Source organism: Acomys russatus, chromosome 31, assembly GCF_903995435.1.
Source record: "Acomys russatus chromosome 31, mAcoRus1.1, whole genome shotgun sequence".
Classification (NCBI taxonomy): Eukaryota; Metazoa; Chordata; class Mammalia; order Rodentia; family Muridae; genus Acomys; species Acomys russatus.
The window spans coordinates 4,222,644-4,249,654 of record NC_067167.1 but is presented as its reverse complement, the minus strand read 5'-3'; the positions used below and the strand labels follow the sequence as shown (position 1 = coordinate 4,249,654).

Below are 27,011 nucleotides of genomic sequence, written 5' to 3'. Positions count from 1 at the left end.
AAAAAAGGATGGGAGAATGTCTGTGCAGTTGGAAAAATTGTGGGTAGAAATGGAGGGAGCTAAGAAACAAAAAAATAATGGCTGAAATAGGAAAACAAAAGGGGTCACCTCACTCTCTCTTTTCTGCTGAGGTTGCAGACTTAGCCACGCAACTGGAAAAACTGTGGGTGGAGGTGGAAGCGCAGGGGAGGCAGGAGCACTGGAAGAGGGGGACAAACAGGCTCAGTCCTGGTGACTGGGCAGGACAGCGAGCCACGCTCACAGAGGAAAGAGGGAAAGAAATCATGGTGGAGGGTGGTCGGGTGAGAGAAAAGCTGAGAAGGCAGCAGAACAGTCTGATGAAACAGCCCATTTTGAGGTCAATCTCAAACCGATAATGCCCCCAGAGTGGGAGGAGGGGCAGCCTAGGGTTACAAAATCACCACCCGCTTTCCCAGTAGTCATACAGTCATATGCCTGCTACCACTGGGGAACAAGGGTTTAACAAAATACGATGGCATTCTATAGAAATGACAGATCTAAGGCGTTTTAAGGAGGCTGCGGTTGCATGTGGGATGCACTCACCTTCTGTGAGACAAATTCTAAATAACTGGGCTACTCAAAATAGAATTATTTCCCAAAGCCGGGCGTGGTGGTGCACGCCTTTAATCCCAGCACTCGGGAGTCAGAGGCAGGCGGATCGCTGTGAGTTCGAGGCCAGCAGGGTCTACAAAGTGAGTCCAGGACGGCCAAGGCTACAGAAAGAAACCCTGTCTCAAAAAAAAACAAAAAAAAAAAAAAAAAGAATTATTTCCCAAGACTGGAAAGGGTTGGTGAGAGCTGTACTAGCAGCTAGCCAGCAGGTGCACTGGTTAATGTGGAGGAAGGAAGAAGCCGAGGATACTGAACCATGAAACAGAGTGAGGGGAATGAATACAGTAACAGATGCTGCTGGGCGGGCGGTACTCTGACATACAATAACAGGTTAAATTTGATGAAGCTTCTATAGGACAATGCCATTTAGCAGCTTTAAGAGCTCAGGACAAAGTTGAGGAGGCCAGAAAAATGTCCACCTCGTTAATAACAAAGATTATATGAGATTCTGGAGAAGCTGTCATTGATTTTTTTTTTTTTAAACAAAGATTAGTCTCAGCTCTGACCAAAGCCATATCAAACCCTGATGCACTGCAGGTGTTGATTGAGACCTTGGCATGTAAAAATGCAAATATTGGTCGGGCGTGGTGGTGCACACCTTTAATTCCAGCACTCGGAAGGCAGAGGTAGGAGGATCACTGAGTTCGAGGCCAGCCTGGTCTACAAAATGAGTCCAGGACAGCCGAGGCTACACAGAGAAACCCTGTCTCAAAAAAACAAAATCAAGGGGCTGGAGAGATGGCTCAGAGGTTCAGAGCACCCTCTGCTCTTCCAGAGGTCCTGAGTTCAATTCCTAGCAACCACATGGTGGCTCACGACCATCTGTAGTGAGATCCAATGCCTTCTTGTGGCGGGAAGGTGCACATGCGGGCAGAACATTGTATAAATAATAAATAAATATTTTTTTTAATAAATAAATCTAAAAAAAAAAGTAGTGAGGAAAACAAAGAGGGTTAAGAATAGACTTAAACTGCTCAAGATTGTGCTGTGACGCTTATTATAAACAAATACATTATAAACAAATCTAAAAGTCCCAATAATTTGTACAATAGCCAGGTTAAGAGAAAAACTAAGAGGAACAAACATTGTTTTATAAAAATAACCTCGACAGTGGGAAATTTGGTAATTTGCAACAAAGCTGTGAATGAGGCAATGGGTTTTCTGAATATAAACCAGAAAAAAGGGCTAGGCTTCCAGGAGTGCAGGCGACGTGGAAAGGGTTGCCATTGAACCCATGAGTGCAGGCCCAACATATACAAGGCAATTTCTTGCCAGTGGAAACCCGTCCTTAGGGACCTCCTGACCTGAGGTCCTGAAGCAAAAAGTACAAGCCATCTCAGACAAAAGCAGCTAAGAGTCACCAGGTTATAGGAAAAAAATTGTGGAATTAAAACAGCCTATATATACTATCAGGATTGTGTTTAAACATCAGAACGGAAACCTAAACACATTTTTGTATTGGGAATGCCGATTTGTTTATATTTACACAGGAAATGAAGAGTTGTGGGTTCCATCAAAATTTAGAAATATGAGAATTGAGTAGGAGAGGTCTCTGAAAACCTTGGCCACTGACCTGAAAAGCACTTAGTTCATTGAAAATGTCTCTGTTTATAATTTCCTGCTACACCTAGCACAATTAGTGGCTTACAACAGAAGATTGGAAATGTGGCGAGAATTTTTGGAATTTTGGTTTCTTTTATAAACAGAAATGGGCTGGGTGGTGGTGGCGCACACCTTTAATCCCAATGAGTCTGAGGCCAGCTTGGACTACAGATCGAGTTCTGGAACAGCCATAGCTACATAGAGAAACTCAGTCTTGAAAAACCAAAAAGCAAAACAAAACAACAACAACACAGAAATGTTACAATAATATGTTTTTGAGTTTGGGCATGGTGGCACATGCCTTTAATCCCAGCACTCTGGAGACAGAGGTAGGCAGATCTCTGAGAGTTCGAGGCCAGCCTGGTTTACAAAGTAAGTCCAGGACAGCCAAGGCTATACAGAGAAACCCTGTCTCAGAAAGAGAGAGAGAGAGAGAGAGAGAGAGAGAGAGAGAGAGAGAGAGAGAGAGAGAGAGAGAGAGAGAGAGAGAGAGAGAGAGAGAGAGAGAGAAATATAGGAGATGGGGAAATATAAAGACCCAGAGGATCCTAGAAACCCACAAGAACATCGTGATGGGTGGATCGGGGCCCAGGTGTGTCTGCTCAAACTACTGCACTAACCAAGGACAATACAATAGTAAACATCAAACCCCTACTCTGATCTACCCAATGGACAGGACATTCTCCACAGTAATGTGGAGAGCAGGGACTGACTCTGACATGAACTCTGGTGCTCCATATTTGACCACTTCCCCTTGGTGGGGAGGCCTGGTGGCACTCAGAGAAAGAATAAGCAGGTGATCGAGATGAGTTGCAATAGCCTATGACCAAATAATGGGGGAGGAGGTCCCCCTTGGTCATAGACATAGGGAGGGGAATAGGGTGAAAGCCAGAGTGAGGGAGAAGCAGGAGGATACAGTGATGGGATAACAACCGAGATACAATCTGAATAAATCAATTAAATAATAAAAAAAGAAAGAATATGCTTTTCTGTTAATCTCAGGTGTGGGATATAGGGCTGCTTTGTAACAGTTGACTGATCTGCCTTGTGCTCTAGCTGAGGTGTGGTTTTGCCAGCTGCAAATAGTTTCTGCATGTGTGTGATGTTTGGAATTCTGGGGACTTTTCAGAGGTTAGATAAATGCTGGAGCCCCAGTGGTGTGGTGGATTGTTGGTTGGGATTTTGGTTGGTTGTTGGTTGCTGTTAGATGCTCCAAGGAGCTCGACACCCCTACTCAGCAGGAAGCAGCCTAACAATAAGCCACAAAATAGCAAACGCCCTTACACTACTGACTTCTGATTCTTAGTGTGGTACTATGTCCTTTTTTTAGAAGACACCATGAGGAGGAGCTAGGATCCCTGTGCTAACCATGTCTGCACTGGTTCTCTGCATGCTTGCTCTCTGGATGCAGAAGCCTGGTGCTCAGGATGCTGGTAATCAGAAAGCATTGGAAGATTGACCATGTATCCCCGTCCTGGCATGGGTACCCTCCTCCTCCAGGCCTTTGCACACAGGAGCCAACACCCTCTGCAAGGCCTGCAGCGATGATGGGCGGGGCCCTATAGTCCTAGTCCACCATCATCCTGCTAAGCCGGTTGCAGAGAGATGAGCTGCTGGTTAAAAACTGAGCTTTTGGGCAGCGAGCCCAAAGCACTCTCTAGATTAAATGCAGTCACACCCCAATCCAACTTTCCTCAAGGAGCTGCCCCAATAAGAGATCAGGGGTGTTGATTGCCATGACTACCCTGTGGTGAAGGAACTCTAAAAAAAAAAAAAAAAAAAAAAAAAGATTATCTGCAGTTTTACAGATCCACAGGCCAAGAGTTGGTTATGGGATGAGGAAAACAAAAGTACTAGGTATAGAGTTAGGGAGCAGATCACCTTCAAATTTCTGCTTTGCTTGGGGATATGGATCAGCAATCCAGTCCTGCATAGGACCCCCAATGAGGAATGGGTGGGGAAGGGGAGAGTGGATGGATGGGTGGATGGATGGATGGATGGGTGGACAGATGGATGGGTTAGTGGATGGATGGGTTAGTGGATGGATGGGTTAGTGGATGGATGGGTTAGTGGATGGATGGGTTAGTGGATGGATGGATGGATAGATGGATGGGTTAGTGGATGGATGGGTGGATGGATGAATGGATGGATGGATGGATAGATGGATGGGTTAGTGGATGGATAGGTGGATGGATGGATAGATGGATGGGTTGGTGGATGGATGGGTTAGTGGATGGATAGATGGGTGGATGGATAGGTGGATGGAGAGTGAGTGGATGAGTGGGTAGGTGAGTGGGTGAGTAATGGGTAGGTGGATGTCTTGGTAGCTGCGTGGGGATTGACAGATGGATGTTTCATGGGGTAGGCGAACAGATAGGTAAATGGCTGGACATGCTAACAGGTAGGTGGATGTATGGATGGAAGCTTGGGTGGATGGTTGATGGATGCAATGGGTGGGTAGATGGATCAATGAGTGGGTGGGTAGAGGACTCAGCTGATGTGTAGGTGGATGGGTAGATGAATGGCTAGCTGGCCAAATGGCTTGACGGGTAGGTGATGGGTACATGAATGGCAAGATGAATGGAAAATCAGCGTATCTCAGATTTAGGCAACAGCCTACATGCCTTGCATGTCATGGCCTGCCATCATTTGGGAAGTAGGGACAGCAGGATGGGAAATTCAAGGACAATCAAGGCTATATGAAACAGTATCTCAAACTAACTAAGAGAGCAGTAAGCTAAAATAATAGAGGAGGGGGCTAGAGAGATGGCTCAGAGGTTAAGAGCACTGACTGCTCTTCCAAAGGTCCTGAGTTCAATTCCTAGCACACACATGGTGGCTCACAACCATCTGTAATGTGGCCGGATGCCCTCTTCTGGCCTGCAAGTGTACATGCAGCCAGAGCACTATATACATAATAATAAATAAATAATAAATCTTTAAAAATAAATAAATAAAATAAAATAACAGAAGAGCTAGCTGTTACAGCTGGAGCCACTCCAGCCACAGCGATGCCCTGAGTCTCTCAAATCACACTCTACCCCTGTGCAGTACTCACCATATCAAATTTAACCACAAGTATCCCCACCTGCGAAACTGAATAAAAGTTGAAGATGCCTCCTAATGTCCCCTCCAAATGATCCTGTGGGGAAAAAAAAAGCCAAGAAATGGTGCATGTGAGTCAGACACATGTGACAATAACATACTTATCACTTGAGACAACCTGGTGTCTTGTGTTTAGCCCTGAATATAATCTATATCACTTGTCAAGCTCAGGAAGGTAAATCTCCTCCCTCCAGTATACCACTGCCACAGGGGAAGGGGACAGAGGACAACATGTGACACTGACTCTGTTCTGTTTCCCATATTTCCCTGCTTCTTCAGCCCCACATTAAAAAAAAAATATATATATATATAAATAAAATATATATATAGTTTTGCTTTGTTTTTCAAGACAGGAGAGGAGAGAGGAGAGGAGAGGAGAGAGAGAGAGAGAGAGAGAGAGAGAGAGAGAGAGAGAGAGAGAGAGAGAGAGATCCCTAAAATCCAATTTCTTCCCCAACCATTTCTCCCAGTTGCCAGCCCATCTTCCTTCAAATGTTTCTCCTATCCATCAAACTTTTCTCCCAACTGCTCCTCCTTCAGTTCTCCAACTGTTTGCTTAAATGGTCCCTTCTCCCACCTTTCCCAAAACTAGCAGCTCCCAACTGTAAGGACTGCCCTAGCCCCTCTTCTCCTGGCTCACCTGTCTCCTAAATCTTCTGCACCAACTGCCTTCTCTTCTCACTCTGCTAGCTCAATTCTCTTTCTCAGCATCAGCTGGCTTTTTTATATCCTATCCTGGTCCCAGAAATCCAAGTGGCAAACAACACTGAAGGTCATAGGGTCAAGCAGCCCTGACAGCTAAGAATTTTTTTTTTTGAGACAGGGTTTCTCTGTGTAGCCTTGGCCATCCTGGACTCACTCTGTAGACCAGGCTGGCCTCGAACTCACAGCGATCCGCCTGCCTCTGCCTCCCGAGTGCTGGGATTAAAGGCGTGCGCCACCACGCCCGGCTCCAGCTAAGAATTCTTAAAGAGCCAGTTGACTCGCACCTGGGGACCCTTTAAAGGGCTGGGAGCACAAGAGAAACCACACACTACACGAATCCATTCATGAAGTCAAATCCCTCAGATTTCATCACCTCCCGAGAGTCCTGTGGCTAAGTGCATTAGAATCCAAGCCTTCTCCTTACAAGGCTTTTAGGAACAATTCATACCCACGTCACAGCCTTCCTCCCACAGAAAGGCTGGAGGTCTTCCTCATGCTTCTGTCACATGCCCTTCCCTCCTTCCCAGCTAGCTTCTTTTCAGGACACAGCATTGAGATGCCATCTTGGCATTAGAAGGAAACCATTTTGGAATTAATTGGAGAGCAGCCATCTTGATTTTTGGTCTTTTTTGTTTGTTTGTTTGTTTTTTATTTTTTTGAGACAGGGTTTCTCTGTGTAACCGCTCTGGCTGTCCTGGAACTTGCTCTCTAGTCCAGGCTGGCCTTGAACTCACGGAGATCCACCTGCCTCTGCCTCCTGAGTGCTGGGCTTAAGGGCATGTGCCACCACCACCCGGCAATGGGCAGCCATCTTAAAATTAGAGATGCCGTCTTAACAGTAGGGTCAACAGGGACCTTGACCGGGACTTGCGAGCCTCTGGAAGCATGAGAGATGAGTTTCTGATGTGTTGTTCCGTTTGTTGAGCTGGGTCTTACTCTATAGACCAAACTGGCCTTGAACTTGCTCTCCTCCTGGCTCAGCCTCTCAAGTGCCTTCATACCCAAGCTGGATTCTGTTTCCTATCCAGCACCCATTCCTGGGTACCTGAGACTGGCACCTTCTGGAATCCTGAATGGACAGTTTTGGCTTTTCCTAATGTGTGTGGGTGGATTGCCTGCATGTGTATCTGTGTACCAAATGTCTGGTACTGGTAGAGGTCAGAAGAGGGGGACAGATCACCTGGGGCTAGAGTTATAGATGGTTGTGAGCCACCAGCGGAAGCTGGGAACTAAACCTGAGTCTTCTGGAAGAACAGACTGTGTGTGTGTGTGTGTGTGTGTGTGTGTGTGTGTGTGTGTGTGTGTGTGTGCGCGTGCGTGCGTGCACGCGCATTGGTTGTCTGTATTTAAAATCTCACTTGGGAGCTGAGCGTGGTGATGGCTCACTCCTTTAATCCCAGCACTCAGGAGGCAGAGGCAGGCGGATCACTGTGAGTTCAAGGCCAGCCTGGTCTAAAAAGCAAGTCCAGGACAGCCAAGGCTACACAGAGAGACCTTATCTCAAAACAAAACAAAACAATAAGTTAAAAACCTCACCTGGGGTCTTGCCATATTGCTCATCTATCCCCAGGATCATTCAGTTAGGTAATCCTCCTGCCTCAGGGGCTCACTATGGTTACTTCACACCCATGTCTGTCAGCTTTTGTCCTAGTTTTTCAAGACAAGATTTCTCTGTGTAGCCGGGCAATGGTGGTGCACGCCTTTAATCCCAGCACTCGGGAGGCAGAGGCAGGCGGATCGCTGTGAGCTCGAGGCCAGCCTGGTCTACAAAGTGAGTCCAGGGACAGTCAAGACTACACAGAGAAACCCTGTCTCAAAAAAACAAAAACAAAAAAAAAAGATTTCTCTGTGTAATCCTGGCTGTCCTGAAATGCACTCTGTAGACTAGGCTGGCCTCGAACTCTGAGATCCACCTGCCTCTGCCCCTGGCCCCTGTCAATTTTTCTTGGCTTGTATTAATCACACCTAGCATTTTCCTCCTCTTTCTAATTTCACACTTTTGATTTGTCTCCATCAGGGTTTCTTTCACTGATGAACACTGGGACCAAAAGCAACAAGGGGGGGCGGGGGTTGGAGAGATGGCTCAATGGTTAAGGGCACTGCCTGCTCTTCCAAAGGACCCGGGTTCAATTCCCAGCACCCACATGGCGGCTCACAACTGTCTGTAACTCCAAGATCTGACACCCCCACATCAACGCGTATAAATTAAAATTAAATAAAATATTTTTTTTAAAAAAGTAACAAGGGGAAGAGGAGAGGGTTTAACTTCACCCGACTGCTCCCCAGCACAGCCTATCACCAAATGAACTCAGAGCGGGAGCTGAAGCCATGGAGGAACGCTGCTTAGTGGCTGCTCCCCACATGTCACTCAACCTACTTTCTTATACACTCAGGCCCACCTGCCTGTGGTGGCACTGTCCACAGTGGGTTGGGCCTTCCCATATCTATCATCAATCACCAATCAAGAAGACGCCTTACAGGCCAATCTGATGAAGGCAGAAATTTTCTCTGTTGTGGTTTCACAAATGACTCTAGGCTGTATCAAACTGACGTAGAAGTAGCCATCACACTAGGCCAATGGGTTCCACCAGGGCGGCCAGCAGGGGCGTGACTGAGGGGTTACTACCAGCAGCCACTGACCACGGCTATAGCACTGAAGCAAGCATCTCTCCTCACCCTCAGTGTTAACTGCTCACAAACCAGAGGGGGCCGTCAGGACCTCCCCAGAGCCACCTCCACTCTTTGTTTTTGACTCTCTTTGCCACATACCAGTCTGTCAGACTCCATGAGAGTAAACGAGCTTCCTCCGTTGTCAGAGACGTATATGTTGGTGTCAGGCAGCAGGCCACCACGGAGATACGCAAATAGAGCATTCGACAATTCCTGGAGAAGACATCATAAGAATGCTCAGTGGGGGCTGGAGAGATGGCTCAGCGGTTAAGAGCACTGACTGCTCTTCCAGAGGTCATGAGTTCAATTCCAGCAACCACATGGTGGCTCACAACCATCTATAATGTGATCTGATGCCCTCCTCTGGCCTGCAGGTGTACATGTAGTCAGAGCTCTGTATACATAATAATAAATTAAAAAAGCTTTAAAAAAAAAAAAAAAAAAAAGAATGCTCAGTGGGGGCTGGAGAGATGGCCCAGAGGTTAAGAGCACTGTCTGCTCTCCCAGAGATCCTGAGTTCAACTCCCAGCAACCACATGGTGGCTCATAACTGTCTATAATGAGATCTGCTGCCCTCTTCTGTTCTGCATGTAGAGCACTTACATATACCATAAAATAAATAAATAACCTTAAAAAAAAAAAAAAAGAATGCTCAGTGGGGGGCTGGAGAGATGGCTTGTGGTTTCTTTTTTTTTTTTTTTTTTTTTTTGGTTTTTTTTCGAGACAGGGTTTCTCTGTGTAGCCTTGACCATCCTGGACTCACTTTGTAGACCAGGCTGGCCTCGAACTCACAGCGATCCGCCTGCCTCTGCCTCCCGAGTGCTGGGATTAAAGGCGTGCGCCACCATGCCCGGCTCGGCTTGTGGTTTCTAACCACTGGGCCTAGCAGGCTCAGTGGTTAAGGGCACTGCCTACCCTTCCAAAGGACCCAGGTTCAATTCCCAGCACCCACATGGCAGCTCACAACTGTCTGTAACTCCAAGATCTGACACCCTCACACCAGCACACATAAATTTAAAAAAAAAAAAAAAAAAAAAAAAAAAAAAAAAATATATATATATATATATATATATATATATAAAAGAATGCTCAGTGGTGGCCTGCTTTCCCAGCATGCAGGATGTCCCGGGTTCTATCCCCCAGCTACCACAGACACCCAGCTGCTGGCACATGACCCCTTCCTGGAACTTGGGAAGTGGAGGGTCAGGAATTCCAGGTCATCCTTGGCTATACCTGAGGGTTAGTTTCATTGACCTAGCCAACCAAACACATGGACAACTTTGTGTCTACATGAAAACCTCTACATAGGAACACATTTGGAACTTTGGTTTCTTTAAAAAACACACATAGAAAGGAACTTTTATTCATCTGTTCAGTTGTTGTCTCAGGAGATTACTGCCTCCTTCTGCTAACCTAGGCCTACTCCTGGAAGTTTCCAGCCTCCATACACTCTAACCTAGGCCTAGAATGGTTTAGCTTCTGAGACTTACTGCTTAATAAGCTCACTCTTACTTGTTCTTGCTGAGCTCTGGGCTGGCTGGTTCAACTCAGCTGTTCTGGCTCCAACTCCTCTCCCAGCTGACTGATTCAGTCTGGCTTCTCTCTTTGCTTCTGAATTGCTGTTTGGCCTTATACTAACTCCAGCAAGCTGCTCTAATCTCCGGATCCTTATTCTCCGGCTCAAACCTCTCTCTGTAAAATTTCTGGTAAAACTGCCTCCTCTCTCTCTCTCTGTCTGCATTGCCCCTTAAGTAGCTTCCTTTTCCTCTCTCTTCTCATAAGAGTTGGATATATCCTAGTACGTCAAATATTTCTCTGATTTGTCACTTTTTCTGCCAAGCAATTAGGCATCACTTTCTTTCTTTTTCTTTTTCTTTTTTCTTTTTTGAGACAGGGTTTCTCTGTGTGGCCTTGGCTGTCTTGGACTTGCTTTGTAGACCAGGCTGGCCTGGAACTCACAACGATCCGCCTGCCTCTGCCTCCCGAGTGCTGGGATTAAAGGCGTGCGCCACCACCCCCCGGCTTATGCATGACTTTCAAACACTGGTGCTTCCTTCTACCAACTAACTTTACTTTCATTGTTTGGGGTTAAAGGCGTGTGCCACCACACCTGGACCTGAGCTTTTCTTTACCTCATACCTGCTCTATACTAGACTGGTCTTGAACTCAGATCTGCTTGTGTCTGTCTCCTGGGTTAAAGGCATGTTTGTATTCCAGCCAGATCACACAGACCTAGAAGGTCTTTGGATGTGATCTCTTGCCATAACAGAATTGTTCTGAATTAAAATTTCTCTGCAAACAAAAATGTTATAAGAATATGTTATTGTTTTTATCCCAGGTGTGGGGCATGGGGCTGCTTCAGACTGTCCAAAGAGGCTGACTATGATTTGCCTCAGGCTCCAGCAGAGGTGTGGTTTTGCCAGCTGCAGATAACTTCTGCCACCGTGTGGGACATTTCGAATTCTGGGGTCTTTTCAAAGGGTACATAAATTCTAGGGCCCGGAGAGGCAGGGTCAGTGGTTGTTGGGTATTTAGAGAGGTTGGTTGCAGTTTGCTAGGAGCTGTGGTCAAAGAAGAAACAAAAGAAAAGACATAAGCTTCTGCAATTTTCTTAATTCCTCTCTCTCCTCTGTCCTTGTTTCGTTCCTATCTGGTGTTAGGGGGGTAAAATGGTGAGGAGGCGGCTGGGGGAAGAGTGAGAAAAAGACCCCACAAAATAGCAAATATCAGCTACACCTATATATAGTGAGTACACACAGGAGAGCTCTCCCCTCGCCAGCACCACAGGGAAATACAGCCTCGCCACTTTAGGTTCCCATGTCAATGCTATAGCTAATCCAAATCCCTGATCTCCGTTGAACACCCTGCCTCTGAGGCCCACACAGCCGAGAACAACAAACAAGAGCTACTGTGCTTGCCACAGCTTTGCCTTTGACAACCAAAAAGAAGAAACAGCCGAACTGCTCAGCACTTTCTAAAGGAGTGAGGGATGAACACGCACACAAAACTCGATGGGTCTCTCTGGTGAGGTTTGCCGATAAAATCTCTGAGGCTACACCCTGTATGATTCCGTTCAATGCTGTGGTGTCTGAATGGCGCCGGCCCCTGAAGGCTCGTGGGCCTTGGTTCCCAGTTGGTGGAACTGTTTGGGAAGGATCAGGAGGTGTGGCCTGTCACTGGTGGTGGTGGTGGTGGGGGTGTCCCACAACAGGCCCAGTTAGTTCTTTCTCTGTCTCCTGCTTGCAAATAAGGATGTGTGCTCTCAGCCGCAGTTCCAGCACCTGCCTATGTGCCTGCTGCTATGTTCCCACCATGATGGTCATGGACTGACCCTCTACAAATGTGAACCCCAATAAACTCCTCTTTCTGTAAGTTGCCTTGGCCATGGTGTCTAATGACAGCCAGAGAACGGTAACTAGGATATTTATTTGAGATGATGAAGTTACGGGGACGGGTGGTCTCCAGTCGTGTGTGGCTATCAAAGGGTTGAATGAAGGACAATTCTGTGCCATAGATGCGTCTAGATGGTAGCTCCCCCTTGTTAGGTCACAAAGTAGGACCTCAAAATGGCAGTGCTGTTGACCAAGACATAAGATGATGCTCTAGGCCCAAGGCAGAGCAGATTTTTTACCAGGTAAACAGAAATTTAAGCTCAGCATCCCTCAGAAGTCCCATGATGTCCTCAGGAAACCATTACTTCCCTTTGTCAACTATCACTCGGGCAGAGCTTCCAAACAGTCAGTGGCATCTCAAAGACCCCCACCCCCACCCCCTGCCCCGCTGACTCTCACATAAAACCGTGTGCACTCCCACCAAGCTGCTGGCGAGGCGACTCAGCGGTTTGTTCCCCCAATAAACTGTTTTTCTACCCATGGAGTGGTCTAGCTTGGTGGTTTCACTGTGCCTTGCTTGGACCCCTTAGCTATGATTTCACTTTTGGTGGATTCAGTGATTTCCCCCCCCCCCCCACCACCAAGTAAACCACAGTTCAAAATATTAAATGTAAAATCAGAAGTAAGCCGGGTGTGGTGGCGCACACCTTTAATCCAAGCACTAGAAAGGCAGAGGCAGGAGGATCTCTGTAAATTCAAGGCCAGCCTGGTCTATTACAGGGCATCCAGGGCAGCCAAGGCTACACAGAGAAACCCTGTCTTGGAAAAGAAAAGATAAAACACAAACACACAAAAAGAGCTAATTGAGAGAGAGCCTGCAGGCACGGACACTGCATTCCTAGAAGCTGTTGGTTAATCTACAAAGCCCCAGGCCAGATGTGGCAGGCCTCCAAGTGAGCCTTTGGTCAGGGGGACCCTCAGGGCTCCCAACAGCACAAGCGTCTTGCTCATCTACCAGACCTAGCTAGCGAGTGCCTGTTGCTGAAGAGCCACACATCATGGTCACAAGACAGAGAATAAATTAGCTGGATGCCTCCTCTCTGCTGGCTGGCTTTTGTAGCCAGGGAGTGCTATGTGGGGTGCAGGGGGAAGACAAGAAAGGGGAATGCCCTGGCCATGCCACCTGCGGCTGACTTTCAGAGCACAGCTCTTTCTGTAGCCGAGGCCCACTCTACAGGAGGAGAGAGGCCAAGGCTGAGTTTTTGAACCTGCTTGTGTGAGATTCTAGATGGCTTGAGTTCAGCAGTGACATTATTAGCTAGCTGGCTAGATGGCCTGGGCTCAGCAGTGATATTTTCAGCTAAAGAAACAAGATTCTAGGAGGCTCAGACCCAGCATTTGCCAGCTGAGCAAACAAGCTGAAAATTGCAGGCTGATAACAGGAACAAACCGAGAACGAGTTAAAGATTCTCCAGTAGCCTCCACCTCAACCCTGACCCCGGAATTTACTACCTTAGACACCACGTACCTGAAAGCTTTCTCCCCCACTTAGAATTTACTACCTTAGCCGGGTGTGGTGGTGCACGCCTTTAATCCCAGCACTCAGGAGGCAGAGGCAGGAGGATCGCTGTGAGTTCAAGGCCAGCCTGGTCTACAAAGTGAGTCCAGGACAGCCAAGACTACACAGAGAAACCCAGTTTCAAGAAACAAACAAACAAATAAACCAGAATTTACTACCTTAGACCCCACGTACCTGAAAGTTATCTCCCCCACTTAGAATTTACTACCTCAGACCCCACGTACCTGAAAGTTATCTCCCCCACTTAGAATTTACTACCTCAGACCCCACATACTTGAAAGCTATCTCCCCCACTTAGAATTTACTACCTCAGACCCCATTCACCTAAAAGGTCACCTGTTGATAACTAACCATGGTTGTTAAGTTCTTTCTCTGTGAGAGGGTATTTAGACCCTCCACCATTACAGAATGGGGTCTCCCATCTCTACGGAGCTTGTTGGACCCCAGAGCGCGTTGGCTAATGAACTCCTTTGCCTTTGCATCGACTTTGGACTCTGTCTCTCAAATGGGCTTCCAGGAATAAACTTAAGAAGACCTGAGTTTAACACTTGGAACTCTGGGGTCCTAGGCTTGTGGAATGAACAAATCCAAGACCAATCTTTAGCTTAACTGGCAATACTCATTTCCACCAAAGCTCTCAGCCCGGGTCATGGGGAGCTTCTTGTCAGTGAGCAGCAGTGGGGGCAGAGATTTGCAGTGGCACCAGCTGACACTTACACCACCCCCTTGGGGCACAGAGTGGGGCAGAAGAAATCTAAACCCAGAAATCCAGACTGACAGCCACTGCTATGGACTCTCAGCGGCAGCAGCAGTGAGGCCTGGGGTGGAACCCATGCTGTCTGTCCTACTGCTCCTGCCCAGATGGTGACCACCAGCTGGGCCCAGAGGGTCCAACATTCTCTCTCTCCCTTCCCCTCCCCCGCTCCCTTTCTCCCTCTCACTTTTTGAAACAGGTTTGTGAAAACCACACTGGCCTGGAACTCCACCTTCCGGACTTACCGGGTATATTAAAAAGAAGGAGGGGAGGAAGAGGGGAAGGGGAGGAGGAAGAGAAACCCAGGCGGTGGGTGGTGGCGCACGCCTTTAATCACAGCACTCTGGGATGCAGAGGCAGGCGGATCACTGTGAGTTCGAGGCCAGCCTGGTCTACAGAGTGAGTTCTAGGACAGCCAGGGCGACACAGAGAAACCCTGTCTCAAAAACAAACAAACAAACAAAACAAAATTAAAAAGGAGGAGAAGGCGATGTGTATAACAGCATAGGCCGCGTGTGTGGGTCACGCCTGTCACCTGAGCCCCTGGGAGGTGCACACAGGAGGATTGAGAGTTTAAAGTTATATTTCACCTGGGCTATATGAAACCCTGCCTTAAAAACCAAGAAAATATCACACACAAAATAATAAAAGGAGGCCGACTTTCGAGTACTGCTCGAGATCTGAAGCCCTTCCCATCTCACTGGCCAGCCTTCCTGTGAGTCTGGGGAAGGGATACCACCGAATGGCTACTCTCTACTCCTAATCATTCTTTTTGTTTGTTTTGTTTTGTTGTTTTTTAATTTGGTCTTTTTATTTTTATTATTATTATTTTCCCTCCAGAGCTGAGGACCGAACCCAGGGCCAAGAGCTCTACCACTGAGCTAAATCCCCAACCCCTCCTAATCATTCTTAAGTATTTGCATTAGAATAGACTGCTCAGGCTGGAGAGATGGCATTGGCTGTTCTTCCAAAGGTCCTGAGTTCAAATCCCAGCAACCACATGGTAGCTCACAACCATCTGTAATAGAATAGACTGCTCTTCATATGCACGATTCCAACTTACCATGCAAAAGCTGGTTTTGAAACAGCAAATGTCGCCGCTAATGTGTGAAACAGGCGTTGATATACCTGAAGGGAAGATATGTTAAAATATATACATTATAACATATATGAATTGTATATATGTGTGTGTGTGTGTGAATTTTAATTTTTGTTTGTGTATATGAGTGTGTACATAATATAGAGCAGGTGCCTTTAGTGGCCAGGAGAGCCCATCAGATTCCTGGAGATGGAGCTATAGGCAGTTGTGAGTCTCCAGTCCCTTTGTTTTTTCTTTTGTTTTCTTTTTGAGACAGGATCGCATTGGCCTGCAAGTGGCTATGCATCCCTGGTTGACACCCAACTTGTGAAACTTCCTGCTTCTGGCTGCATCCAAGGCTGGGCTGAGAGTCCTGTGCCAACACACCTGGCTGCATTCTGCCTTGCCTCCCAGAACAGAGTTTCTCTGTGTAGCCTTGGCTGTCCTGGACTCACTTTGTAGACCAGGTTGGCCTCCAATTCACAGTGATCTGCCTGCCCCTGCCTCCTGAGTGCTGGGATTAAAGGTGTGTGCCACCATGCCAGGCTTTGGCTGCACATTTTGAATTCTCCTTAGTTAAAATATAAAATATAGCCGGGCGTGGTGGCGCACGCCTTTAATCCCAGCACTCGGGAGGCAGAGGCAGGTGGATCGCTGTGAGTTTGAGGCCAGCCTGGTCTACAAAGTGAGTCCAGGATGGCGAAGGCTACACAGAGAAACCCTGCCTCGAAAAACAAAAAAAACAAAAAAAAAATTTAGGACAGGCATGGTAGCACAGTGTCTTAGTCCAGGACTTAAGACTGAGACAGGAGGATTGTGAACCCGAGGCAAGCCTGCACTACATAATGATGTCCTTTCTCAAAACAAACAAACAAACAAGCAAACAAACAACAACAAATAAAACAAGGGGCTGAGCTGGGGGTGGTGAGTTCAAGGCCAGCCTGGTCTACAAAGTGAGTGCAGGACAGCCAAAAGGCTACACAGAGAAACCCAGTCTGGAAAAACCAAAACCAAACCAAAACAAAAAAACCAGGGGGCTGGGCAGTGGTGGAGGCGGCGCATGCCTTTAATCCCAGCACTCAGGAGGCAGAGGCAGGCAGATCGCTGTGAGTTCGAGGCTAGCCTGGTCTACAAAGTGAGTCCAGGACAGCCAAGGCTACAGAGAGAAACCCTGTCTCGAAAAACTAAAAAAACAAAACAAACAAAACAAAACAAACAAACCCCCCCCCCAAACAAACAAAAAAACCAGGGGGAGGGGTGTTAAGAGCAGTGGCTGATCTGTCAGAGGACTTAGGTTCAGTTCCGGGAACCCACAGGGCTGTTCACCACCACTTGTCATTCTAGCTTTAGAGAATCCAATGCCCTCCACTGGCCTGCATGGATGTTACACACATGCGATGCACAGACAGACACGCAGGCAAACACTAATGCACACACAATCAAAGGGCGGGCGGGGGAGGGGGGGGAAGCCAAACTGCACCAAACCGAGGAATGGGGCTATGGCTCCATGGGTAGAACTTTCTATCACTTAGCATTCACAGGCCCCAGGTTCTACCTGGCAGCAAACAAACCAGGAATGGCAGTGCACGACTGCCATCCCAGCTCTGGGGAGGTGGGGGCGGGGGGACCATGAGTTCAAGGGCCTGTTTGCCTACATAGCTAGTTCAAGGCCTGCCTGGGTTACATGAGGCCATGTCTCAAGAACAAAACAAGACAAAGTGCAGTGACAGTAAACAGAAGGCACGGGGGCACACACCTGCTGGCTTCTTCCAGGTGTCCTCGAGGTAATTGTAAGTGTAGACTTTTTCATTCACCACGAACACCAGTAATGAGTCAATAGTAAAATGGGCACTGGTGACTGATGGCACTCCCACCTACGAATAATGACACACACCGTGACAAAATGACACAGGCAGCTGAAGGGTTAGAGAGCTTGCTCTGGCTCACAGAGAGGGCATGGCCCATTATGGCGGCAGGGGTGAGGTGGGGCGGGGGGGGGTTAGATGACTAGATGATGAATGGCCAGGAGGCAGAGAGCTGGGTTGGGTGTTGGTACCCACCCAGTTTGTTTTCTCTTTTATCCAGTCCAGGAACCCCAGACCACGAGGTGGCAGCACCTGCAGTTAAGGTGGGTCTTCCTGCCTCAACAAATGCCACCTGGACATGCTCTCATAGAGGTGCCCAGTGCTGTCTCCAGGGTGACCCCAGATCCTGTGATCTCTCGATCCGGATAAAGTCAGAGCAAGCACATAGTGGGGGTACAGCTGGTTAGAGTTAGCTCAGAATAGTCTAAAACTTCAGAGACCCATCTGCCTCTGCCTTTCAAACCCTTGGATTGATTAAAGGTATGCACCACCACTCCCTGCAATAGGTGTTTGCTTATTTACTCTGTGTGTGTGTGTGTGTGTGTGTGTGTGTGTGTGTGTATGTGTGACACATGTTTCCATGTGCTAGTGTGGAAACCACCAGCTAATGCCTCTACCACTCTCTACCTTATTATTTTTAAATTTTATTCTTTTTTTTTTTTTTTTTTTTTTAAGATTTCTTTATTATTGCCGGGCGTGGTGGCGCACGCCTTTAATCCCAGCACTCGGGAGGCAGAGGCAGGCGAATCGCTGTGAGTTCGAGGCCAGCCTGGTCTACAAAGTGAGTCCAGGATGGCCAAGGCTACACAGAGAGACCCTGTCTCGAAAAACCAAAAAAAAAAAAAAAGATTTCTTTATTATTGTGTATACAGTGCTCTGGCTGCATATATACCTGCACACCACAAGAGGGCACCAGATCTCATTATAGATGTTTGTGAGCCACCATGTGGTTGCTGGGAATTGAACTCAGGACCTCTGGAGGAGCAGCCCGTGCCCTTAACCTCTGAGTTATCTCTCCAGCCCAAATTTTACTCTTTTTAAAGGTATAGCCCAGGTTGACCTTGAACTCATGACCCTCCTCCCTCTTCAGCCTATCCTACTGAAGTGTCTTGCCTCAGCAATTATGAATACCGGCTGCCACCTGGGAGGCAGAGGGAGGCGGATCACTGTTAGTTTGAGGTCAGCCTAGTCTACAAAGTGAGTCCAGGACAGCAAAGGCTACCCTGAGAACCCTTGTCTTGAAAAAAAAAAAGAAGACGACGACGAAGAAGAAGAATACCATCTGCTCTTCCTGAATATCAGAGCTCAGGTCCCAGCACCCACAGGGTAGCTCACAACATCCTGTAACTCCAGCTCCAGAGGACTTTATACTCCCTTCTGGTGTCCCCGGGCACTGCATGCTCGTGGTGTCCTGTCAGACATGGAGTTACTCATACATACAAAATAAACATAGTTTTTGTTTTTGTTTTTAAGGTTTATTTATTTTATGTATATGAGTGTTCTACCTTCATGTACACCTGCAGGCCAGAAGAGGGCACCAGATCTCATTACAGATGGTTGTGAGCCACCATGTGGTTGCTGGGAATTGAACTCAGGACCTCTAGTTTTTTTGTTTTTGGTTTTTCGAGACAGAGTTTCTCTGTATAGCCCTGGCTGTCCTTGAACTCATTCTGTAGACCAGGCTGGCCTCGAACTCACAGCGATTCGTCTGCCTTTGCCTCCTGAGTGCTGGGATTAAAGGCATGCGCCACTATGCCCGGCTCTAAACATAGTTTTTAAAAAGCTTTTTGTTTTTGTTTTTTTTTTGTTTTTTTGAGACATGGTTTCTCTGTGAGGCCTTTACTGTCCTGGACTTACTTTGTAGACCGGGCTGGCCTTGACCTCAGAGATTCACCTGCCTCTGCTTCCCTGGGTGCTGGGATTACAGGCATGAGCCACCACGCCCGTGTCTCTCTCTGTCTCTCTCAGTCTCTGTCTCTGTCTCTCCCTCTCTTCAATGTGTATGTGTGTCTGGCACATGCCTTTGGGTACCTCAGGGGCAGGAAGCGGAAACATCAGAAACCCCAGAGTAGGGGTAACAGGTGGCTGTGAGCGGCCATTTGGGTGCTGGGAATGGAACCCAGTGCTCTAACCATTGGGCGTCTGTGGTTTCAGAGTCTGCCATCAGGTCTCACTGACCCTGGAGTTCTCTGTTGGGCTGGGCTGGTGGCAAGTGGGCTTCAGGCCTCCTCCTTTCTCAACCTCTGAGCACCGTGCTTCTCTGTGCATTTTGTGCATTTTGTGCATTTTGGCCACCTCCTTGGCCACCAACTCACTTGCTCTGTCCACACTGAGAACTAGGTCTGCAATGATCTGGCTGGGGGCTAAGCTAGGAAGGCAAAGCCGGTCTCTGTTGACCTGTGTGCATCCTTTTCTCTCAACGATCCGGAGAGGCCAGAGCTCAGTGGCCAAGAACACTGACTGCTCTTGGAAGGGGCCTAGGTTTGGTTGCCAGCACCCACAGACTCTCACAACCACCTGTTACTCCAGTTCCAGGGGGGGATCCAGCACCCTCCCCTGGTCTCCTTAGGCACCAGGCATACAAGTGGTACACTGACAGACGTGTAGACAAAACATCATCTACAAAGAATAAAAATACAATCACAAATAAATATTTGAAGGGAAGGGAACCAGAAGAGGAGAAAGGCAAAAATTACAAGGATGAAAGAAGAGAGAGAGAGAGAGAAAGAGAGAGAGAAGGAGAGGGTGGGGGTTGGGACTCTATCAGAGGTGGAATGACATGAGTCCTTCCTCTCTGGGACTCAGCATCTCTAAGAGTGTACAGTACAAGAACTCAAGGCTGGCAGACCCGTGCCCTTGAACCACACAGTCTCCTCTGAATGCGACTCCTTTGGAGTTATAGCTTGGGGAAATATCTACCGCCATTGACTTGGGGATGGTGAGCGGTGGGAGGCTGGTCCGAAAGCTGTTCCTCGACATGAAAATCTTCTCCCTGCAACCAAGAGAAAAGTGGATTCAGGAAGTTCCTCAGGCTGCTGGGCCTGTGACCATCTCCTTTCCAAGCTCCCTGCCAGCCAGAGTGACCCAGGTACAGCATATTGTTAGAATGTGTCTTCCTGCTTGCTTTTGTTTGGTTGGTTTGGTTTGGTTTGGTTTCTTGAGACAGGCTTTCTTTGTGTAGCCTTAGCTGTCCTGGACTCCGTTTGTAGACCACCAGGCTGCCCTCCAAATTACAGAGATCTGCTGGCCTCTGCCTCCTGAGTGCTGGGATTAAAGGCGTGCGCCACCACACCCGGCTTTTTTTTTAACTTTATTTTTTATTTATTTTTGTTTGTTTTTGTTTTTGGAGACAGGGTCTCTCTGTGTAGCCTTGGCTATCCTGGACTCGGTTTGTAGACCAGGCTGGCCTCGAACTCAAAATGATCCACCTGCCTCTGCCTCCCGAGTGCTGGGATTAAAGGAGTGCGCCACCACGCCCAGCCCTGGCGTTTTTTTTTTTTTTTTTTTTTTTTTTTAATGACATAGGGTCACAAAAGGGAAAAAAAAAAAAAAAAAAAAAAAGGCCACAAATGAAATAGACCAGGTATGGGGTGGCACAGGCTTGCTGTCCACCAGAGGATTAAGAGTCTCTGTGGAGGCCGGGTGTGGTGGCGCACACCTTTAATCCCAGCATGCAAGAAGCAGAGGCAGGTGGATCTCTGTGAGTTCGAGGCCAGCCTGGTCTACAAAGTGAGTCCAAGATAGCCAGGGCTGTTACACAGAGAAAACCCTGTCTCAAAAAACATACAAAGCAAAACAACAGCAACAAAAAAGTTTACATGCTTGTCACCAAGCCTGACCATGTGAGTTTGTGTTTGTTAGTTTGTTTTCTAATTTTCCAAGACAGGGTTTCTCTGTGTTATCTTGGCAGTTCTAGGCTTGCTTTGTAGACAAGGCTGGGCTCAAACTCACATCTATGTGCTTGCAACTCTGCCTCCCCAATGCTGGGATTAAAGGTGTGCGCCACCACGCCCACTCCACCTGAGGCTTATTCCCAGAACTGATAGGATGGAAGGTGAGAAGTGGCCCCCTACAAATTGGCCTCTGACCGCCACACAGGTGTTATGGCACGCCCAGCTGTATACACACATAAACAAATGTAATTTTTAAAAGTAAGCATATAATAATCACACACATATATAAATGTATACACATATATATCTCATATATAGTCAATCCGTGATTAGCAGAAGCCACAGGCTTGGCGCCTGTCCCTAGAGTGGTGATGCTTGTGCCCCCAAGTCTTCCTCTGTGTGTGGTCCCACCCAGCCCCAGCTAGGATTCCCCTGTGGGCCAGAGACTAACAATGCGGGCCAGAGATGGTTGGCTTTTAAAGAAAGAGAAGCTCGGACAGAGGATAAAGCAGGGAGGAACAGGGGAAGGAAGGGACAGGGGAGTGGAGAGGTGTGGAGAGAGGAGCAGGAGCGGGGTGGTGGGAGAGGGCGCGGAGGTCATGGCTCACCCTAGGTACAAGAAAACGTTTCTCTCGCACAGGTCCCTGAGCACCAGTGTGGTCGGGTAGGCGTAAAACAGCACGTCCTGCAGACAGCACAGACCCATTAGCCAGGAAGGGGTGCAGGCCAAGTGGTGAGGGCGGGGGTGGGGGCGGGAGGCCCAGGTCACCCTCAAGACAGAAAGAACCAAGGCCAGTCTGGGTTAGGTGAGATTTTTGCCTCAAGAGAACAAAAAGAAAACGCTCTGTTTCCACCTCTCACCTGGGCAGCATGAGAGAGCCGGCCCACCCTAGCATCTACCCCATCTATGAATGGCTGGAGCGCAGAAAGGGGCGGGTCCTGCAGACCCGAGAAGCTTGCAGGAGCTGCATGACACAGGACAACCACAGGATAGCCTAGAGGAGACCCAGGACGATCCAGTATTGATGATATAGCAGAAGCCAGAGGCCTCGAACCAGACCAAGGACTCACTGTGGGGAACATTTGCAAGTAAAGCTGTGTGGGCAAAAGGGTACACTGTGGGACTCGCTGTGACACACTATAGCTTCCTGCTGGGGACTGGCTACATGGCCAATGTTCAGCCATCTTGTCAGAACCTAGGTTCCTATTTCTCCAGAAGTCTGCTATTCACCAGAAACTAGCTGACCTTGTCGTAGGTCAGCAGTTAGACACCTGTTGTGGTTTATTGCGGGGGGCTGGTCATTCCAGACTCCGCCCCCACCCCCCAGCTACTCCTTTTCCGGTGAGACTACTGATAAAATCAGATTAAGGGCCAGCTGCCTGCGAGCAGCAGTTCTGGGAGCTTTTTCCTGACTAACCAGATCCTTCACGATTTTCCTGGAGTTTCTCTCCTGCAATTAGCAGCTGTAAAGGTAGATACCTACCTGCTGGAGCATCCCAGAGTTAGGTATCCACAGCAACCCTTGCTTATGCAAATACCCATGCCTCTGTGCCTATATAAACTCTGTAAAAATTCTCAATAAACGGGGTTTGATCAGAATGCAGACTTGCCCCCTTCTTCATCTTCGTGTCTAGTGTTCTGTCTCTATACAGGAAAATTCTCCTCCCGAACGTTAGTCGCACCCCGGCAGGCCGGGGCAGCTTCCTTGGTGGATTTTTGGTTTTTGAGGCAAGGTTTCTTCTCTGTGTAGCCTTGGCTGTCCTGGATTCACTTTGTAAATCAGGCTGGCCTCAAACTCACCAGTGATCCTACTGCCTCTGCCTCCCCAAGTGCTGGGATTACAGGCATGCGCCACAGGGCCCAGCCAGAATTTTGTTTTGTTTTGTTTTTGGTTTTTTTGTTGTTGTTGTTTTTGTTTTTCTTCAGACAGGGTTTATCTATGTAGCCTTGGTTTTAATTTTTATTATCTTTGGTGGGAAGAGGTTAGAGCCTGGGGGTGTGGATATGGAGGGGAGGGGTTATGAGTTGGATAGGAGTGCATAGTAAAAAATTCACAAAGAGGGGGCTGGAGAGATGGCTCAGAGGTTAACGGCACAGACTGCTCCTCCAGAGGTCCTGAGTTCAATTCCCAGAAGCCACATAGCGGTTCCCAACCATCTACAATGTAATCTGATGCCCTCTTCTGGCCTGCATGTGTACAAGCAGGCAGAACACTGTCTTCATAATAAATAAATAAATCTTTTTTAAAAATTCATAAAGAATCAATAAAACGTTAAAATAAAAATGCAAGGCAGGCGGATCGCTGTGAGTTCCAGGCCAGCCTGGTCTACAAAGCGAATCTAGGACAGCCAAGGCTACACAGAGAAACCCTGTGTCCCCCCCCCCCCCAAAAAAAAAGAAGAAAAGAAAAAGAAAAAGAAAAAATGCTCAGCTATGTGGTCATACTGGAGCACAGGGATTGTGCGAGGGGCCACTTACCCCTTCAACTTGGTGCATAGAACCAAACACTTTCCCGGTCCTCACTGTATAAGGCCTAGAGTGATTAAAACACACAGTCAATCGTCAGGCTTTGTCTTCTAATTTATTCTATTTTTAAAAATGGCTTCCTGTTGTCCTTTTTTTTTTTTTTCTGTTGTCCTTTTTTAATTTTTATTTCCTTTATACGAATGTTTTGGCTGCATGTCTCTGCATAGCACATGCATGCTGTGCCAGAGAGGGCGTTGGGTCCCCTGGAGCTGGAGTCACAGATGGTTGCCAGCCTCACTACGGGTGCTGGGAACAGAACCTGGATCCTCTGCAGAAGCAGCCGGTGCTGTAACCAGCCACTGCTCCGCTTCTATTTACTCATCATGGTCTCTGAACCGTCTCTGGACCTACCCCACGGTATGTCGTCTTAGTGCTTCCAGAGTTCTGGGGCTCCCACAGTATGGGGTGCTGTGGTCTGTCAGCCCAGCAAGCCTAGCACAGAGGTAGGAAGCAAAGGCGGGAGAGGCCACAGAGGCTCAGGGGTACTGGCCTGGTGTGTTTAGTGGCAAGCAGAACAAAGGGACCCCTGATTTAAGCATGGTGAGAGGAAGGGAGCAATGCCACAAAGGTGTGACGCGTGTGTGTCCACACTCACATGCCTAAGACTAGGACAGTGAGATGGCTTACTACATATGGGGCTTTCCACAAAGTTTGGTCCTAATAGAGATAACCAACTCCTGAAAGTTGTCTTCCAACTTCTCACACTCCTGTGCATGACTATGAATGTGTGTGCATGCACACACACACACACACACACACACACACACACACACGAGCATGCATGCGTGTACACACACACACACACACACACATGAGCATGCATGCACACGCACGCACACACGCACGCACGCGCGCTCGTGCACACCTTTAATCCCAGCACTTGGGAGGCAGAGGCAGGTGGATCTCTGAATGCGAGGCCAGCTTGGTCTACAAAGTGAGTCCAGGACAGACAATCCTACACAGAGAAACCCTGTCTCAGAAAAACAACAACAACAAAACCACCAAAAAAATAATAAAATAAAATAATAAAAACACAATTGGTACTCCCATAAAGAGATGTATGGACTCAAAGCCATCTTTTTGAAGGACCCTAACATCCCCAGCTAGCTTACAAACCCACGTGCAGAAGCCTTCATATGGCCTGCTCTCAACTCTCTTTTACCCACCCCCACCCCATCCCATGCGCAGTGCCAACCCAGAGCCTTGGTGCTCCAGGGGCTTCCCGGGGGATCCTTTCACTGTTTAATCAGAGACAGGACGAGTAAGTAGTCCAGGCTGGCCTCAAACTCCCAATCCTACCTCTACTTCCTCCCTGCTGTGAGGGCAGGCATGTGCTACCATGCCAGGTTCCCGTGGTGCTGGGGGTGGGCGGGGTCCCCACATGGGTCACCCTCAGCCCACCAAGTTCCAGCTCAAGCCTGACCTCAGCAGTTGCCTTTTGCAATTATTATTATTATTTTTTTTAAGTTTCCTTACTTTGTTTGCTGTTTTGCAGCAAACAGCTTCCTTTTGGGTGGGTGGGCCAAGCCACGTGTCTGGGGCAGCCACATCTTCCCGTGGCTCTTGGCAGAATATATCCTTGAACGTAATAATATTTACTGAAATCTACAAATGAACTGGGACACACAGATGGTGGCATTGTCACCTGTTGTCTCACTGCCTGGGAGGTTGAGGGACGATATATATATATATTCAGACACACATCTAGCTATGTAGCCCAGGCTGGCCATAAAACTCACAGCAACGGGACTGCCTCGCTGACTCTAGTGATGATCCAGAATTCAGGGCCTGAGAACTGAGGTCCACCAGTGGACTCTTAGGAACATGGTCACACGGTAGCGGTCAGAGGCACTGCTACCCATGGGACCAGGCACAGTATACTTTCCCAGCATGCTAGCCTCAATGAGCCAAGTTGGAATGGATGACGGGACAGGTTGCAGACTGCCGAAGGCCTTGGTTCCACACCCAGCACCGGGTTTTAGAGATGTGCTCGATTCCTACAATGGGGCTGAAGAGGAGGCCTTGGCTCCAAATGAACCCGCTCCGTCCCACCCAAAGCAGCATCCCACCCCCCGGTTAGGCAGTCGCACCGGCACAGTGGCTGAGCCCTGACCACGGTGGCCACGGTTGCTAGCATCAACATCAGCATCGTGCCTGGATCTCCGCAAGTAACACTGTAACACTGCTCCTCAACGGCCAAGGAGTCTGAGGAACATTCTGAGCATGCGCACGGAACCTGAGGCGGGGCCACTTCAAGTCTGGGCATGCGCATCTGCTAAGAAGGCCACTAGCAGGACCTTTTGGATATCAGCAACAGAACTCCTGTCCCTGCCCCCCGCCCCCCAAAAAAAAAACCCCAATAGGTCTACTCAGAGGCAAGTGGAAGGAGTGAGCCTACGCAATATGGAAGCAGATAACACACAGCAGATAACCTGAAAGTTATCATCAGGCTCCCAGCTCCGGGAGACAAAATCGTGAGCATGCGCAGATGAATTCAGGAAGTCTCCATATTACAGGATGAAGACATGTAGTTGTGGAAGCAAGGCTTTTTGGGCATGCATAAAATGCACCTTCTGCTTTATGGAGCTTGGGCATGCGCGCAGGGTCTTTTGAGGGGGTCGTGTCCTCAAAGCAAGCTTCAGGTTTTTCCACCCTCTTTAAAGATTTACCTATTTTATGTATGAGTGTTGTGCCTGCATGTACACCTGCAAGCCAGAAGAGGGCACCAGATCTCATTATAGATGGTTGTAAGTCACCATGTGGTTGCTGGGAATTGAACTCAGGACCTCTGGAAGATGAGCCAGTGCCCTTAACCTCTGAGCCATCTCTCCAGCCCCCACGTCTCCCTTTTTTGTCCTCCTCCTTCAAACTTTTCCCTAGACTGTCCTTCCTCGAGCCACGCCCCCATCTCGACCAGCTCCAAGCCCCGCCCCTTGGGTCACGCCCCCACGTCCACTTTTTTGTTGTTTTGAGACAGGGTTTCTCTGTGTAGCCCTAGCTGTCCTGAACTCACTTTGTAGACCAGGCTGGCCTTGAACTCACAGAGATCCGTCTGCCTCTGCCTCCCGAGTGCTGGGATTAAAGGTGTGTGCCACCATGCCTGGCAAAATGGTGCTGTTACTTTGGCTTGGAGATGGGGGAATCGAACCCAGGATCTCATACGTGCAAAACACGCGCTCTCCCGCTGAGCTACATCCCCCCCCCCCACCTCCACCCCAACCCCCCACCTTCATTTTTTTTTCCCACGCTGGAGCGGTCAGCCTCACGC

The 27,011-nt window shown here is 48.3% G+C and overlaps 1 protein-coding gene across 1 annotated transcript in view; it reads right to left on the bottom strand.

Annotated features, from left to right (window-relative positions):
* The window catches only part of Catsperd (cation channel sperm associated auxiliary subunit delta), a gene marked incomplete at its 3' end in the record, with an annotated part of 46,701 nt that extends 20,779 nt beyond the window's left edge, over positions 1-25,922 (bottom strand). The window contains exons 1-8 of the mRNA XM_051172742.1: positions 25,834-25,922; positions 23,696-23,750; positions 21,825-21,901; positions 20,243-20,315; positions 17,215-17,332; positions 15,444-15,508; positions 8,815-8,928; positions 5,294-5,377 (exon numbers count right to left, since the gene is read on the bottom strand). Coding sequence (XP_051028699.1) covers positions 5,294-5,377; positions 8,815-8,928; positions 15,444-15,508; positions 17,215-17,332; positions 20,243-20,315; positions 21,825-21,901; positions 23,696-23,750; positions 25,834-25,892 — 645 coding nt within the window. The remainder of the gene's footprint in view (positions 1-5,293; positions 5,378-8,814; positions 8,929-15,443; positions 15,509-17,214; positions 17,333-20,242; positions 20,316-21,824; positions 21,902-23,695; positions 23,751-25,833) is intronic.
* Positions 25,923-27,011: the final 1,089 nt, after the last annotated feature.